Below are 17,125 nucleotides of genomic sequence, written 5' to 3'. Positions count from 1 at the left end.
TCAGAAGCTGAATCTTAATTCTTTGCTTGGGGTGGCGGGTAGTGCTAGGATTGCTGATAGCCTCTGGTTGTTATATTTAAGAAAGCGGGGGCTTTTTTAATGTTTCTGGTTCTTGTTTCTACTCTCCTCCTTCCTTCCCCCTTTAATCCTTCCTCCCCCTGCATAGGGATGTGGTCACCAGCAGAGGACAGGAAGCGACTGAGCCAGCGCTTCCCGGCAGAGTCCGACCACGATGCACTCAGTGCTTTTAATAATTGAGTTAACTTTACACGCAAGTGCGAGGGGGGGGGCGGGAGGAGTGGGGGGGGGAAGCAGTGTAGCTGATCCATTAAGGACTACAAGGAAGGGAAGAGGAAGGATGGGAAAAGAGGTATTTTGCTCGACAGGTAATGCATCCCCTGTTAGAGCAGGTCTGCTGCTTCTCTCTGGGAGCAAAGTTGAGTTCTCTCTCCCCCTCTTCCCCCCAATATTTAATCACTAATGCAAAGTTTTAGTTTTCAGCAAGTACTTCAAAGGGGTTTAACCCTTCCTCCCTCCCCCCCCAAAAAAACCAATTACAGATGCAATCTGTAGCGAAGGTGATCTTAAGTCCCTTCAGCCATCAAGCTGCTTACTTGTATATCTCAGTTCCTGGCAGCAGCAAATTAAGGAATCATCTGCCCCATTATCTCTTTCCTGATCTTTTGAATGGAGATGCCAAGACTGAACCTGTGTCTTTGCAAAGTGGTTTGGGTTTGTTTCCTAACCTTCCCGGTAACTGAAATGCTCAAGGACAGAGGTGTTCTCCTGCTGGGGAGGCCTTTAACACTTCCAATGCTTCCTTTTTACGACCCTGTAATCCCTAACCCTCAGACACTATTCCCTCTCTCTCTCCCCCCCCCCTCTCTCTCTCGTTGTTGATTCGGTCATTTGGGTCCGATTGGCAGTCTCGGAATTGTCCAATTGTCCCTTCACTCCCTAGAGTGTAGCTAAAACGTGATTGTTTCAGGGTTGCTGAATCTTCCTTTATCCAGCTCTGGATGTTCCTTGCAAGTGCTGTGTTATCCTGCGGTGGGATGATTGATACCAGTTGTGGCTCCCGCCCGCCATACTGAATGCTCTTATTGCTTTTGATGATTGAAAGTCAATATGGCTGATCTGCACAGGCTACACTACAATCAGTGTTGGATTAAGAGTTGTTGTTGTTGTTTTTTTGTAAACATGACAGTCATGGTCTGTTTCCCGGATGCAAAACTCTCGTCCGTTCACACCTGTTGCTGTGTTAAACTGTAGTTCCAAAGTTATAGTACAGGTAGTCCTCGACTTAACGACCACACTGGAGCCCAGCGTTTCAGTTGTTACGTGAGACAGTGAGTTTTGCCCCATTTTACGATCTTTCTAGCCGCAGTTGCTAAGTGATTCACTCCCGTCGCTAACTTAGAAACACGTTGGCTGAGCGAACCTGGCTTCCCCATTGACTTTGCTTGTCAGAAGGTTGCAAAAGGGGGGATCCCATCACCCCTTTTGGACACAGCAACGGTCATAAGATATGAACCAGTGACCAAGCATCTTGAGTTCACAAGTGTCGTTGTAACTTTGAACAGTCGCTTACATGAACTGTTGTAAGTCTGTATTGACAAGGGAATGTTGCTTATTGGCAATTGGAGGTCATTGTGAAATGTGTGGCTTTGAGGGTTTTGTAACGTGTGTGTGTGTGTGTGTGTGTGTGTGTGTGTGTGTATTCAGGCCTGTCTTATTTGTCCCTTTGCCTTGGGCTTTTCCTGGAAACCCCAAGAAGGAAGTATTGCTCAGCTTGATATGGGGGCAGCAGGAAGCGATGGGAGGGCAGGAGAATTCGCAAGCGCTCTAAATTGCCTGCAAGTAGGATCTGACCACCTCTTTGTCTACACAAAAGGAGCCCCCCTCCCCAATCCCCCAAACCCCCTTATAGAGCCTGGGTCGTGTTCCGGCTATGTGTGCCCTGCACCGCTTGAGCCCTTGAGGATGCTCCCAAGCTTTCTAGTTGGGCGGAAGCCAAGCGGCTTGGCTGCCCCAAGTGAGCGTGGGAGTCTGAGCAAGCGGGGCCCCTCAGCCTCTCCCTCCCCTTCCCCTCCTGCAGCTGTAAAATTCCTTTGCCTGGCTTCCAGCTGGGAAGGGCGGAGGACGGCCATGGTTGCTTCCTGGCAGGCGGAGAAGAAAATCTCTCCTCCCCACCTTCCACCCCGGGCCTCCTTCCTAGGGTGGCGGTGGGGGGACGGACTCGGGTGACTAACCAGTGATAAGGCATGGCACAAATTGTGACTACTGGGACCGAAAATTCTACAGGGAAAAACAAGGCATCTGTGCCAGGGAGAAGGGAGGGAAGTTTTAAAGGGAAGGGAAAGCCGTGTAGTCCGAGTTCCCTAGTAACCCAACTCTTGTCAGTGCTGGGCTCCTGTTCTTTGCCGTGCAATTGAACTTCACTCTGTTTTTATTCTTTTTTTTTTTTGGAATTACCGGACTGAGTTGGCTGATGAAACACTTTTGTGTGTGTGTATGTGTGTGTGTGTTTTTCTCCCCACCTCCTTCCAGTGTGGACAAATGTGGAGCCTCGATCGGTGGCCGTGTTCCCATGGCACTCACTAGTGCCCTTCCTGGCTCCAAGCCAGCCAGATTCCTCCGTGCAGCCCAGTGAAGGCCAGCAGCCCGTCAGTCATCCGTCCACATCCAATCAGAACAAAGGTAAGGCGGGCCAAGGGGGAAAAAGAGAGTGTGTGCACAGATTTCCCTCTACAGCAGGGCTCTCCAAACCTGGCAACTCGAAGACTTGCAGACTTCAACTCCCAAAATTCCTCAGCTGAGGAATTCTGGGAGTTGTAGTCCACAAGTCTTTGAGTTGCCAAGTTTGGAGAGCCCTGCCCTAAAGTCTTTGGGTGGGAGAACTGTCGCAGAAGAGACACTCTGGGCGTGAAGTGTGATGCCTTTGCTTGCACAAACAAGTAAGGCAAACTTTGTGAGAACCCATCCCTGTGGAAACAGCCCCCTGATTCCAACCTTGGCGTTTATGTTTTCAGAACCTCCCGAATCGGCTGCGGTGGCCCACGAACTCCCCGGGTTGTCTTCAGAGGCCGATAGTGCAGGGAGGCCAACCCCCTCGCATCCCGACAGTCCCACTCCAATTGCCCAACCTTCTACGGTGATCCCAGGAGGAAGTGGAGGTCCATCTCAGCACGATGATGACCTCCCAGGGCACCCACGTCTGGACAGCGAGACGGAGAGCGACCATGACGATGCGTGAGTGTATCCCTGTTTTGGGTTGTTATATCTCTCATTAGGGCACTCGGACAACAAACGGCACTTCCTCCTATTTGATTTGGCAGCCTTTCGCATGGTTCGTATTTTGCACAGGGATCCTTTGCCACTGGATTCCAGGAGCGTTGCTGGTTGTGCTTTGAAGCATAGTGGGAACTGGATATGGAGCTGGAGGCAACCCCTTGAGGGAATGAAATTGAGCCACGCCTAGGAGGGAAACACCTTGGGAAGGAACCCACAGGGAAATAGAAGCAGGAGTGAATAGAGGGTGTGGTCAAAAAAAGGCCAGATGCTGGTTGCGGCAGAGAGATTGACTCCTTCCCCGCCTCCTTTGTATGTAGGAAGGAAGGAAGGAAGGAAGGAAAAAGAAAGATAGAAAGAAAAAAAGAAGGAAGAAAAAAGAAAGAAAGAAAAAAGGAAGGAAGGAAGGAAAAGAAAGAAAAATAGAAAGAAAGAAAAAGGAAGGAAGGAGAAAGAAAGAAAGAAAGAGAAAGAAAGAAAGAAGCGGTGTGGTGCCCAAAAATGTTGAAAACTGCTGGGAGGTCTCTGGGATAGGTGGCAGAAAATGTGGGTGCTGCCTTTGGGCCTTCATCTGATGTTTTCATACCTAGGTTCCTATCCATTTCATCTTCTGAGATCTCAATCCCACTACTGCCAGGCAAGCGGCGCACCCAATCTCTGAGCGCACTGCCGAAAGAGCGCGATTCCTCTTCCGAGAAGGATGGTCGCAGTCCAAACAAGGTGGGGGGGCTTTCTTCTTCTTTTTCCCCCCCTTCTCCTTTCCATCTCCTTAACCCGCTTTATAGGGACTAAAAAGAGTCTTCGGTCACCCTTTCCTTTTACTTGCGAAAACGTTCTACCCAAATTCATTTTGTTCTGCCTTGGGGTAACGTAACGGTGGCTCTTTTTCCTACATTCCCTCTCTTCTCTCTTTTTTTTTTTTGGTAGAGAGAAAAAGATCACATTCGGCGGCCCATGAATGCTTTCATGATATTCAGTAAACGACACCGGGCCCTGGTGCACCAACGGCACCCAAACCAAGACAACCGCGTCAGCAAGATCCTGGGCGAGTGGTGGTACGCTTTGGGGCCCAAGGAGAAGCAGAAGTATCACGACTTGGCCTTCCAGGTACAGCCTCCTACAGCGCCTGGGTCAGAAAGTGAGGTCAAGGGGCCGAGCTCTGGTCAGGCGTGCCACTGTCTTATTAGCTCAGCTGGCATGGCTGACATCATTCAGGATCGGTGTTGTCCAGTGTTCCGCCCCTGAGAAGTGACTGCAGCCTGTTTCCAAGTAAGGGAGGAAATATGATGACAGCTTGGATTGAATGAATCATCCAATAATGGGCATTTCAGCAGAACGTCTCAGTTCCCAGAAAATCCTGGGGTTTGTGCAATTTTAAATGAGTTTTCTCTCCAATGGCAACCACGATGAGAGTGTAGATGAAGCTTAAGTGAGAAATCTCAGAACTGGCCAGAGAAAAGATTCCAACGTTGGCCAGCAGGCCTTCATTGTCTTAAGACAGATTTAGATAGGAAACCGGCTCCAACCTGGGTGAAGCTGCAGAGATTGACTCTTCCCGCCTCCTTTGTATGTAGGAAGGAAGGAAGGAAGGAAGGAAAAGAAAGATAGAAAGAAAAAGAAGGAAGAAAAAGAAAGAAAGAAAAGGAAGGAAGGAAGGAAAAGAAAGAAAAATAGAAAGAAAGAAAAAGGAAGGAAGGAGAAAGAAAGAAAGAAAGAGAAAGAAAGAAAGAAGCGGTGTGGTGCCCAAAAATGTTGAAAACTGCTGGGAGGTCTCTGGGATAGGTGGCAGAAAATGTGGGTGCTGCCTTTGGGCCTTCATCTGATGTTTTCATACCTAGGTTCCTATCCATTTCATCTTCTGAGATCTCAATCCCACTACTGCCAGGCAAGCGGCGCACCCAATCTCTGAGCGCACTGCCGAAAGAGCGCGATTCCTCTTCCGAGAAGGATGGTCGCAGTCCAAACAAGGTGGGGGGGCTTTCTTCTTCTTTTTCCCCCCCTTCTCCTTTCCATCTCCTTAACCCGCTTTATAGGGACTAAAAAGAGTCTTCGGTCACCCTTTCCTTTTACTTGCGAAAACGTTCTACCCAAATTCATTTTGTTCTGCCTTGGGGTAACGTAACGGTGGCTCTTTTTCCTACATTCCCTCTCTTCTCTCTTTTTTTTTTTTGGTAGAGAGAAAAAGATCACATTCGGCGGCCCATGAATGCTTTCATGATATTCAGTAAACGACACCGGGCCCTGGTGCACCAACGGCACCCAAACCAAGACAACCGTACCGTCAGCAAGATCCTGGGCGAGTGGTGGTACGCTTTGGGGCCCAAGGAGAAGCAGAAGTATCACGACTTGGCCTTCCAGGTACAGCCTCCTACAGCGCCTGGGTCAGAAAGTGAGGTCAAGGGGCCGAGCTCTGGTCAGGCGTGCCACTGTCTTATTAGCTCAGCTGGCATGGCTGACATCATTCAGGATCGGTGTTGTCCAGTGTTCCGCCCCTGAGAAGTGACTGCAGCCTGTTTCCAAGTAAGGGAGGAAATATGATGACAGCTTGGATTGAATGAATCATCCAATAATGGGCATTTCAGCAGAACGTCTCAGTTCCCAGAAAATCCTGGGGTTTGTGCAATTTTAAATGAGTTTTCTCTCCAATGGCAACCACGATGAGAGTGTAGATGAAGCTTAAGTGAGAAATCTCAGAACTGGCCAGAGAAAAGATCTCCAACGTTGGCCAGCAGGCCTTCATTGTCTTAAGACAGATTTAGATAGGAAACCGGCTCCAACCTGGGTGAAGCTGCGCAGATTGATGGGAATTATGCAGATATATATGGATTTATAGAGGCTGTGGTTTCACAGCGGGTGGAGAATCTTCCACAGTGTGAAATCTTTGCAGCTGGAGCAGTGACTGGTTCCAGCTGAGCCCTCAACATCTGGATTCTCTCTGCTTGCAGTCTCTCTCATTCTCCCCCATCTTTCTCTCTGTTTTCACTGTTTTCTTCCCTCATCTTCTCCTCTCCCCACAAGGTGAAGGAAGCCCATTTTAAAGCACACCCCGACTGGAAGTGGTGTAACAAAGATCGGAAGAAGTCTAGTTCGGATATAAAATCTGCCGGGCCAGGCAGTTGCCCCAAAGAGATGCGTGAACGTAGCATGTCAGAGACAGGTACTGTTACTTTACATCAGAGGTCTTCAAACTTGGCAGTTTTAAGACTTGTGGACTTCAACTCCCAGAATTCTTCAGTCAGCATAGCTGGCTGGAGAATTCTGGGAGCTGAACTCCACAAGTCTTAAAGCTGCCAAGTTTGAAGACCTCTGCTTTTGCATGGAGATGAGCTCCTTTCATGTGACCAGCTGTCCCCTGGTGGGGCTCCTCTAGACTTTTCTTACTTTTTTCCTCTTCCTTCCCCCTCCCCCCCTTCCCATCAGTTGCTTCTGAAATGCTGTTGGGCCCAGACGTCAAGGCTGGTGTCATGGGATCCGGGCATTGCCACGGGGAGCGAATCCTGCCCTCAGCGTCTGATGCTCAGCGTCCACGGGCCTTTTCCCACAGCGGTGTGCATGGTATGGACAGTGACCGGGACAACCAAGTGTTGCAGGAGCTTACCCAGGTAAGTCAGCACAAGGAACCACAGGACAACGGGAATCGAAGAAGCTTATTATGGGATGGTTGGGCTGTGCTTGCCCTTAGAATTCAGGAGGCTTTGGGCCGCCACGGAGGGTAATGTTGCTTTTTTGCAAACACTGTGACTTCTGTCTCAGCTGAGAAAATATTTGGTGGCCAGAGCAGAGCGTCTTAAATTTTTGGAAATTGTGAGATCTACCGTGGGTGGAACAATGACACAAAGAAAGTGGAGCTATACTATACACACACATGGTTGAGATTTTTTTTCCTGGATATTATAGACCAGCCTACTCTTCTCTTTTAACCTCATTAAACCTAATGTGATTGGTGGGTTTTCTGGAGGCTCAGAAAAAGAGTTTGTGGGATGCAGGCTACCTTGGAATGTCAGGTTGTCCATCACAATTTAAGATTAATGTCCGTCTCCGGGTCACACATCATGTCCTTAGATTGCATCCCTCTATCTCTCTCTCTCTCTCTCTCTGTCCCTCTCTCTCCCTCTCTCTCTCACACACACACACACACATTCTCATACACATACTCAGCAAAGCTGGCTGGAAAATTCTGGGAGTTGAAGTCCATCAAGCTTAAAGTTGCCAAGGATGGAGACCCCTGCTTTAGAAGTTGCCTCTCCGTGTCTTTTAACCCTTGACTCCCTTGGTCTTTCAGATTTGCTCGGGACAATCTCCGTACGCCAGCGGGAAGGGTCAGTATGGGGGGCTGGGCCCCTCAGGGTCCCCCTTTGCAACCCCAGGCGAGGGTCCCCGTCATTCCCTGCACCCACATTCCTCCCGGGCCTCTCGTTCTCAACGCACAACCAGTGAGGACATGACCAGCGACGAGGAGCGCATGGTGATCTGTGAGGAGGAAGGGGACGATGACGTCATTGGTGAGGACCCTATAGCTGAACTGCTCCTGGGCTTTTTACAGCATAGATAGACTTTTGACCTTAGATCAGAAGTCGGGGGCTTATTAAATGTACTGAATTAAATGTACTGAAGAAGAAGATAAAGTTCCTGCCACAATTTTTCCTTTTGGGAATTATAATGGATTGTACAGGGATTGAGACTAAATTGATTTTGAACTTAATAACAGCAGCAAGACTGTTGATTGGACAATACTGGAAGAAAGAAGAGATACCTACAATAGAAGAATGGATATTGAAAGTTATTAATTTGGCTGAGATGGCTAAAATCTCAGCGTTTTTAAAAGACAATACGCAGGAAAGATATTTAATTGAATGGAAAAAATGGATTGATTATCTACAAAATAGATATCAGATTAAGAAATATCAGATTGCCTTTGAATAATTAGAAAGTTATTTTATGTAATGGGGAGGGGGTTGGGAGACGAAAAGCTTTGGATGTGGTTATTTGGATTGGAAGGGAAAATTTTATTCTATGTTTGGTTTATGTATAACTTTACCTTGTGATTGACCCGGGAAGCCGAGGGGGGTGTTTTGTTTTTTTTTGGGAGGGAGGGGGAAAAAAGGGGGAAAAAAGTTTTTGTTTTTTTTAAAACTCTTTCAATAAAAAAAAAAAAAAAAAGTTGGGGGCTTTTTCATGCAGATCAAGGAGAGTCTTCCAGAAACAGATAGAAGCCAGGGACATTTTGAGAGATGTTTTCAATCTCTTTAAGAAACACGCCTTAAATATTTCTTAAATGCCCCCTTAAATTCCCCATACGCAATACAGGTAGTCTACAACTTATGACTTGCTCACTTAGCAACTGAAGTTACGATGGATCCCCAAAAGGCTACGACCCAGATTCAAAGAATCAGGTAGCTGCAATGTATCATTTTTTTTTTTTAAACCAGAAATTAGCACTTATTTCTGGTTTTTGGCAAAAAACACACACACACACACACATACACACACACGCACCAAACTGCACCAAAAGGCCGTTGTGAATGATGGTTTGCTTAGCAACCACAAATCCCCACCGTGTTGATTCATTTAATAACCACTGCAAAAATGTCATCCAGTTGGGTTGATCGTGTGATGAATCCACTTATTTATTTATTTATTTTTCAGATCTATATACCGCCCTATCTCCCTAGGGACTCAGGGCGGTTCACAGGCAATTAAAAGCAAACATATAAATACAATTTAAAATAACACATAAAAAACTTATTCAATAGCCAAATTATTAAAACAATATAAATACTAAAAACCCCATTAAAACCAATAAATTTAAAAAACTAACCCAGCCCCGCGCAAATAAATAGGTGTGTTTTGAGCTCGTGACGAAAGGTTCGGAGGTCCGGAAGTTGACGAAGTCCTGGAGGGAGTTCGTTCCAGAGGGTGGGAGCCCCCACAGAGAAGGCCCTTCCCCTGGGCGTCGCCCGACGGCACTGCCTAGCCGACGGCACCCTGAGGAGTCCCTCTCTGTGAGAGCGGACGGGTCGGTGAGAGGTATTCGGTAGCAGCAGGCGGTCCTGTAAGTAACCCGGCCCTATGGAGCGCTTAACGCTTAACTTAATGGACATGATTTGCGATTTATTACGGTCGTAAGTCGAGGACTATTTTCATCCAAAGATTTAACTATACCCTTTAATTTTACCCTTTCTGATGGGGCTCTGAGGGCAGTTAAAGGGATTCTGAGGGCCCCAATCACTTTACCTGCTTTATATTTTGAATAGCTGATTTCTGAAAAAGTTGCTCTCTGGAAGCTAAAAATTTAGCTCTGCCAAGTAGAGATGTACATGGGATGAGATAAGGGAGAGATGTGAAATAAACACTTGTGGAAAGAAGATGTTAGCGGACCTTGGATTGCCTTGACGACATAGTTTGACATTTACCAAGGATAGCTAGAAATTAAAAGGCGCTTCTTTTTTTAGCAGCAAGATCCTCTCTGAGAAACATTTTCATCTTGTTAATACTGACCCAAACTTAATTCCAGGACTGTAATGCAGGGAGCCACTTTCCTTTAAAATAGCTGGGATTTTCAAAGGTTTTTCTTGAGCAGCTTTTTAACAGCTGCTGGAATAAAATATCATAACCAGATTCCCTTATGTGGAATCTGTTATAGGAAATAGAAATTGGATAGAAGGCAGAGCCTGTTTTCATTATGAACAAAAATAAGCGGTTCGGCAGAAGTGAAAATATTTTTTGTGGAGAAAATCCCAACGTTCAGTCACTGTGTGCCAAGAAACTCTGAAGAATCCTTGCATGTGGGTGCAGAAAGCAATGAACTGTACACCAGGGTTCAGGTTGTGTGAAAGCAGTAAGACTGGGAGAACCCACAATTCCTGCTTAAAGGAGATCTGATTGTATTCTCCGTAAATTTGATAATAATGGGTCTGAATGTCCTGTCCCAAAAGCGGTTTTTTTCCCCAAAAGGCAACTGGACTTTCTTAGACTAGAATATGGAATGATAGAATTAAGGAAGGGACCTTGGAGGTCTTCTAGTCCAACCCCTCTCCTCAAGCAGGAAACGCCGTTCCATTTCAGACTACAAGTGGCTGTACAGGCTCCTCTTAAAAGCCTCCAGTGATGTTGTTGTTCTTTTCCTTGAAGATGTTTTGTTTCTCATCCAAGAGGCTGAGAATGGAAGGATTTATATTCCTTGCCGTCATCTGGTCGTTGAAGAAAAAACAAAAACAAAGTCCAGTTTGTCTTTTGACAAGAACACCTTTGGGACAACCATGACCTAGATGACTGAGAATCTCCACAGATGGCTGAATGCGCTGTTTCAAAGCTAGGGTGGTGGCCGGTTAGGAACCAGGCATTTCGACCTACCATCTTCCCCTCTGCCTTTACAGTGGTTTATTTGTGCCGTAGTTATTTGCCGACTGTCACTTTCATTTCCTGCATTTACTCCAGTTAGTTCTTTGAGGACTCAGTTCAGCAGGGTACCCCGGACCCAGCTGAATTCCTTCTTTAGAAAACTTTTCTCAGATTCCATGTTTCCCCAAAAATTCAACCTACCCCAAAAGTAAGTCCTAGCTTGATTTTTACATGTGCACCCAATATAATCCCTAATTAAGACCCCACCCACTCCAGGGTGCATGGGTAAAAATTAAGCTAGGGTGGGGATGGGTGGTGGTGGTGGAGCTGCCCTACTACTTACCTTCGGACAGTTGCAGGCAGGCCTCGCACAACTCGACCCATTTCTTCTGCAGTCAGCAAGACTTTTCCTGAAGGCCTCTGTAACCGATAACAGGTCTCTGGATCAATCTGTAGTTCTTATTGGCTGCAGAGGCCTTCAGGAAAGCCTTGCTGGCCAAAGGAGTTCCTGAAAGCCTCTGATAGCAAATAGGAGGCCGGGAGGCGATGAGCATAAACGAGGTGAGTCAGTGGATGACATTCCACCCACCCATCCCCAAAATAAGACCTGGTGCCTTTTTTGGTGGCAAAAAATATATAAGACAGGGTCTTATTTTTGGAGAAACTCGGTACGTGCATTGGAACACACAGGCTTCCCCTCCTGAGTCCCTGTTCTATTGAGCTTGCCTTTACAGTCAGCGTATCTGCAGATCTGCAGTAACACTATCTCCTGGCAGCCGTCCTCTCTGCCTCTCATCCTGGCGAGTCCTCATAGGGGAAGTGAGATGGGGAGACAGGATCTTGCTGACTCATTGCTTTCCTCCTGCAGCTGAAGATGGGTTCAACCCGGCTGACGTCGACTTGAAGTGCAAAGAACGAGTGACGGACAGCGATAGCGAAGGATCGTTAGGGGATGAATCTGACAGCAAGGTGTGTGAGTAGCAAGAGGCTGGTTAAGCACCGATGAGTGCACCGATCAGTACAGAAATCTGTCCCAGCTCCTACCCTACCTGACAGTTTGAAAGCATGCAAGTAGATCAATAGGTACCACTTCGGTGGGAAAATAACAGGGACGTGAAAGGAGCCCCCCTTGGGTGTCCCTGGGGCAACGGTAATGTCACTGGCTAATGCTTTCAACCCGGAAGCGCATTGGGAGATGCTCACCACATGAATATAGTAGTAGTAGTAGTACGGTAGTAGCAGCAGCAGCAGTAGTAATAATAGTAAAACAGAAATGGGGGGCTGGGGTCACAAGTCAGTGGCAAGAAAAGGCCATTCTGACTAGGGAATTCCGTGTGAGTCCCTATGTATCATGTTTGGGAACATTCACCTTAGATTAACCCGTGTGCCGTTCTCGCGCATCTGATAGATTGAAGCTGGAGAAAGTCTTGTCTCAATTCATCTCGATAGCACTGGCCCTTACATTCCGCTTTACAGTGCTTCAGAGCCCTCTCTAAGCAATTTGCCAAGTCAGCATAAGGCCCCCCCAGCAATCTGGGTCCTCATTTTACCCACCTCAGAAGAACGGAAAGCTGAGTCAACCTTGAGCCAGTCAGAATCGAACTGCAGGTAGCCGGCAGTCAAGCAGATTTAGCCTGCAATACTCTAACCACTGCGCAACCACGTCTCTTGATGAGATTCAAGCTGAGACCCGATCCGTTTCAAGGCTGGTCTTTGTTAGGCAGAATATCATGGGAAGGATTTCCCTGGCGCTATTTTTTTTTTTAAGAGCGTTCCCCTTTGCTTGTAGGACTTTGGACGGAAGCTCTTTGCCCCGGTGATCCGGTCAGCAGCCCTGCCTCCTTCTTCCGCCGCCTTTGCCCCATGTCGTCCACCACCTCCTCTGGACTTGGAGCCGCCTCCACCGCCCCCACCCCTACCGCCCCCTCACAGTCACCAGGAACAGCCCCCATCCAAGCCTTACACTTCTTTCCAGATGTCCCCCAGCACCTTCAAGTCCCAAGACTCGCACGCAGCTCTCCGTCCCCACAACACCCCAACCAAGCGGTTGGAGGCCCGCTTTGACCCAGCGGCTGCCCCCTACAGGCGGAAGAGAGCGGACAGCGCAGGCGGTTCCCAGGGGCCTTCTGAGGCCGGGACAGCTCTCATCTCTGTCCCCACCCACTCCGTCATCTCTCCGCCCAGCGGGGCGGTACAGACTCTGGTGCTTCCGGATTCGACCCGCTTGTCCACTGGCACCGTGCTGGTGACAGCTCCATCTCTCAGCACCCCAAACGTGGGGGTGATCGGCTACAGCGGGTCGCCCAGCTTGGTCCGGACGGCATCCACCGTGGTCACCAACGTGGTCAAGCCGGTTAGCAGCACTCCTGTACCTATTGCCAGCAAGCCTTTCCTGCGCGGAACGGGGGATGCGCTGCCGCTGGTCAGCCCCCCGCCTTCCGACGGCAGCGCGAAGCCTGAAGGGATTTCCGTCAGTCGACTCGGCTTGCTCTACGCTGATAAAAAGGCTCCCCAGACCTCTGCCATGACTGGGATCCAAGCCACCTCTCCTCACTTAGTAGCTGGACCGCTTCTTGGCCAAGGCTTGGCTGCCGTGGGGAAGTGCCCCCCGACCCAAGGAAGCGTCGTGACCAACCTCCTGGTAGGAACTCAAGGTTACAGCCAAGCCAGCGGTGCCGGAGGAGCTGGGGTCCCGGTGACTGTTTTACCACCTGGGGCCATTGCCCAACAGCCTTCTGTCCAATTCATCACCCAGAATCCGCCCGGACAGAATGGGCCGGTGCCACTTAGCATCCTGCAGCCCCAAGGTATTTTTTCAGGCACGGCAGGAAAGGCCGGGAGCATCACTCAGGTTCAGTACATCCTACCTACGCTGCCTCAGCAGCTACAGGTAGCCGGGGGGAAGATTCCAGCAACAGCAGGCGCACCTGCAGCCGCCAGCATTCACTTCACTCTGCCTCCCCCCAACGGGAAAGTCATCACTGCCCCACAAGCCATCCCCATCATCCAGCCCGCCCCGGGAAGCAACAGCAACAGCGTGACCGTCATGTCCTCGGCGCCCAAAGGTAAGCTTTAGACCAGAGGTGGTCCAATCTCTGTAACTTTTAAATCTTGTGGACTTCAATTCCCAGAATTCTTTTGCTTAGTTCTTTTGCTCTGCAGTGTCCATCTTGGGAATAAGGTTTTTTTGTGTATGTGTGTGATGTATTGTTTTTAACTGTCTTATTTTTTAAATTGTTTTACGTCTTTTACACTGTGGTATCCTGCCCAGAGTGCAAATTGGAGTGCGTTGAAATAAAAAAAAAACCCCAGTAAAATAAATATGCTTTTTCCCTCTTTCTCTCTCCTTCTCCCTCCTCCCCACAGTTCAGTCCGTGTCCCCTGTACAGGCTCCATCTCCCAGCAATTCAGCCCACCTCGTGTCTGGGCAGGTGATGCCCCCCGCAGGGCTACAAGTACAAGGCAAAGTCTTGGTGCCTATGGCAGCCTCCCAGGTGACAGTAAGGACCACCTCAGCCGCCCAGCTGCCTCTGGTTACTCCGCCTTTCCCTGTCCCGGTGCAAAATGGGAGTCAGCCAGCCAGCAAGGTCAGTATCTGCAGAACAGGATGAGATAAGGAGGGAGAAGAGACCACATGGAAGAAAGGGAGAGTGATAAACTGTTGAAATTCAGTGTTGGAATGTATTTCTTTACAACAAGTACAGTAGTATTCAGCCAGTAGATGGCAGTGTTTACAGGTTTGGATCTGTGCTATATACTCTAAGCTCTTTTGTTCTAAGAAGAGTTTCCTGTTTCAGTAAAATAGCTGAGCAGTAAAACACATGGTGACTGTGTTTGCTCTATGGTGCTTTATATAAACAGAATTTCTAATGCGAATAAACAGTTTTGTATGCTGCTACGTATAGATTTTGTGATTGGCAGGAAGTGCAGGACGGTCACAAATTGTTGAGTTGCATTTTAGACATGTAGAATTTGAAGCACATTCTTTGTGCTAATGGGTAGGTGAGTGTCAGGTTCATGAGGGTAACGGACAAGCATGGGGGCAGTGAGGGTTTGGCACAACATCCAGGGAAAGAGAAATTCTCAATGATAAACACAGAGAACTGCAGCCTCAGAAATATATAGGTAGTCCTCACCTTACGACCATAATTGAGCCTGGAATTAGAGTCGTAGGTCATGGTCATTAAGTGGGTCACCGCACAACTGCATCCACTTACATTTTTTTTTTTGCGACAGTTGCGAAGCGAACATCACAGTTATTAAACAAGTGCATTTTCCTCAGTGGATGTTTTTTGGTGGAAACCAGAAACACACACTAGAAACTGGCCCCCCAAAAAAAAGAAAAGATGAAAATTGCAGTTGTGTGACTGTGAGATGCAGCAAACGGTCGTAAATGTAAGCCGTGTGCCAAATGCCCAGAAGGCAGTCACATAACCCAAGGAGTTGCGGCTTTCAGGACTTAGAATGGGTTGTAAGTAACTCGGGAGAGGCCCGTCACAACTTCGGCTCATTGCTGACGGGTTGTTAAGCGAGGACTACCAGTGATTCCCTTCAATTGCAAAGCTGTTTCTGAAAAGTTGGGTTTGGGAAAGAGGTTGCGAAGACCAGGGGGAAAGAACGTACGTATTGCATACTTAAAGGAGAGCGTGATTGGGGCAGAAGGAACGTCCTCCTGCATGAGACTAACGCTAGCAGCCTCTCTGGTTTATCGCAACACCAGAATACCTCGAATATTGGATGCACGTAAGATCTATCCGAGATCATTTGAATTCTGTCAATTCGGTATGTAAGTCTAAGGGATGTTGCTATTGCTAAAGAGAACCACAGTCTCTCTTTGCTGGCGATCACCATTTCCTGCCCACTTGTACTTCCTCTCTCTTCTTCCCGGTAAAGACTGAAACCCTACGTCATGTCTCGTGGCAGACTCAGTCGTCTGTCTCCAATTGTATTTGAATACTATCACCTGCTGAATTTCTTTACCGCAACAGTACAGATTGGGTAAATGACGTTGAGTCTGGTTTTGCTCAATTCTTTTCTCCAGCCTAAGCCCCCCCAGATGTTCCTCTTGGCTGCCTTTGCCAATCGAGTCTTCTTTCTGCTCTTTCAGATTATCCAGCTCACTCCAGTGCCAGTAGTCCAGCCTCAGTCCTCTTCCCAGAGCAGTGCCACCTTGGTGCCCCCACTTAGCCCTGCCACGCTCCAGGGCACCATGGCCACCGCTGTCATTGGTTCCCCGAGCCAGGCCCAGAAAGTCCTGTTGCCATCCTCCTCAACCAGGTAGGACTTTGCAGTGTTGGTTAGTAGCACTGGGTCTTCAAGGCATGGAGAACATATGTGCCTGTAGCAGTTGCCATAAAATACACTCTCTCTCTCTCTCTGTCTCTGTCTCTCTCTTTCTCTTTCTCTGTCTCCTTCTTTGTCTCTGTCTCTCTGTCTCTGTCTTCCTCTTTGTCTCTCTCTCTGCCTCTGTCTCTTTCTCTGCCTCTCTCTGTCTCTCTCTTTGTCTCTCTCTGTCTCTCTGCCTCCAGGATCACCTATGTACAGTCGGCAGCTGGACATGCTCTCTCCCTGGGCACCTCAACTTCTCATTCTCAACCCAGCATCCCCCCGGCTGCTCCTACCACCACCTATGTCCAGTCCCCAGTGGGGCCTGCCCCCATGGCCCTGGGTTTCACAGCGATTGGCCCACTGCTCTCAGGTAAGGCCAGGGAGGCAGCTGTGGGACCTGGGTGGCGGGGTGGGGTGTGGGATGGCGCAAGTGACCGGAATGCCAAGCTAACAGATTGCTTGGCTACCCTGAAAGAAGAGCCCTGAGAACCCAACATGGAGAAAATCAACCCCAGAGAATATTTGATTTGAAACCTGCCTTTGGTCTGTTTCCTTCAGGTCAGAATCCTGTGCTGGCTTCGGGACAAGTGGGGATGTCCCCACTTCAGAGCCCTCAACTCCCAGTTTCCGGTGCCGGGCAAGGACAGGTCATCACTGCCGTCTACCCCACCCCCACAGGGACCAGTCCTGTTCAGTCCGCCAGTCACAGCGTGGTCTATTCGGTGGCCGCCACGGGCACGACCACGGTCTCCTCTCCCACAGCCATCCTGCCCAAGGGGGGCAGCGCCAGTCAGAGCGCTGGGAGTTCCAACCACAGCCTGATTTCCACAGGTAGGGAGGGGGTGGGCGACAGGGATCAGAATCGCATGGGGAAAGAAAATGGGGGTACGAGTCGTGTCCCAGAGAGAAAAGGAAGGGGGAGCGAAGGCAGGGACTCAGGAGAACCCCTTCTGAGCTCTCCCTCAAAATGATGTTCCTCATTCAGGGGTGGGGCTGCTGGGGGTTCGCACGGGTTCGGGAGAACCTCTAAGCTAAGGTTCTGTGCAGTTTGGAGAACCCCCAAATCCCACTCCTGGCTGGTCCCGCCCACCCCTCCCCTCCCAGGAGTCCCCAGGTGGCCCGTTTTGGATGCAGGTAAGTGCAGAGTGTGCATGGAGGCTCAGTG

At 48.9% G+C, this 17,125-nt stretch overlaps 1 protein-coding gene across 1 annotated transcript in view; it reads left to right on the top strand.

Annotated features, from left to right (window-relative positions):
- CIC (capicua transcriptional repressor) overlaps positions 1 to 17,125 on the top strand; it is a 49,886-nt gene that overhangs the window by 25,439 nt on the left and 7,322 nt on the right. Inside the window, exons 3-15 of the mRNA XM_058195036.1 lie at positions 2,551 to 2,700; positions 3,033 to 3,252; positions 3,882 to 4,011; positions 5,467 to 5,649; positions 6,310 to 6,448; positions 6,712 to 6,893; positions 7,574 to 7,793; positions 11,501 to 11,601; positions 12,422 to 13,697; positions 13,999 to 14,219; positions 15,740 to 15,909; positions 16,161 to 16,330; positions 16,519 to 16,791. Coding sequence (XP_058051019.1) covers positions 2,551 to 2,700; positions 3,033 to 3,252; positions 3,882 to 4,011; positions 5,467 to 5,649; positions 6,310 to 6,448; positions 6,712 to 6,893; positions 7,574 to 7,793; positions 11,501 to 11,601; positions 12,422 to 13,697; positions 13,999 to 14,219; positions 15,740 to 15,909; positions 16,161 to 16,330; positions 16,519 to 16,791 — 3,435 coding nt within the window. The remainder of the gene's footprint in view (positions 1 to 2,550; positions 2,701 to 3,032; positions 3,253 to 3,881; positions 4,012 to 5,466; positions 5,650 to 6,309; positions 6,449 to 6,711; positions 6,894 to 7,573; positions 7,794 to 11,500; positions 11,602 to 12,421; positions 13,698 to 13,998; positions 14,220 to 15,739; positions 15,910 to 16,160; positions 16,331 to 16,518; positions 16,792 to 17,125) is intronic.

This window comes from Ahaetulla prasina, chromosome 10 (genome assembly GCF_028640845.1).
Source record: "Ahaetulla prasina isolate Xishuangbanna chromosome 10, ASM2864084v1, whole genome shotgun sequence".
NCBI classification, from domain to species: Eukaryota; Metazoa; Chordata; class Lepidosauria; order Squamata; family Colubridae; genus Ahaetulla; species Ahaetulla prasina.
This window is presented reverse-complemented; position numbering and strand designations above follow the sequence as displayed.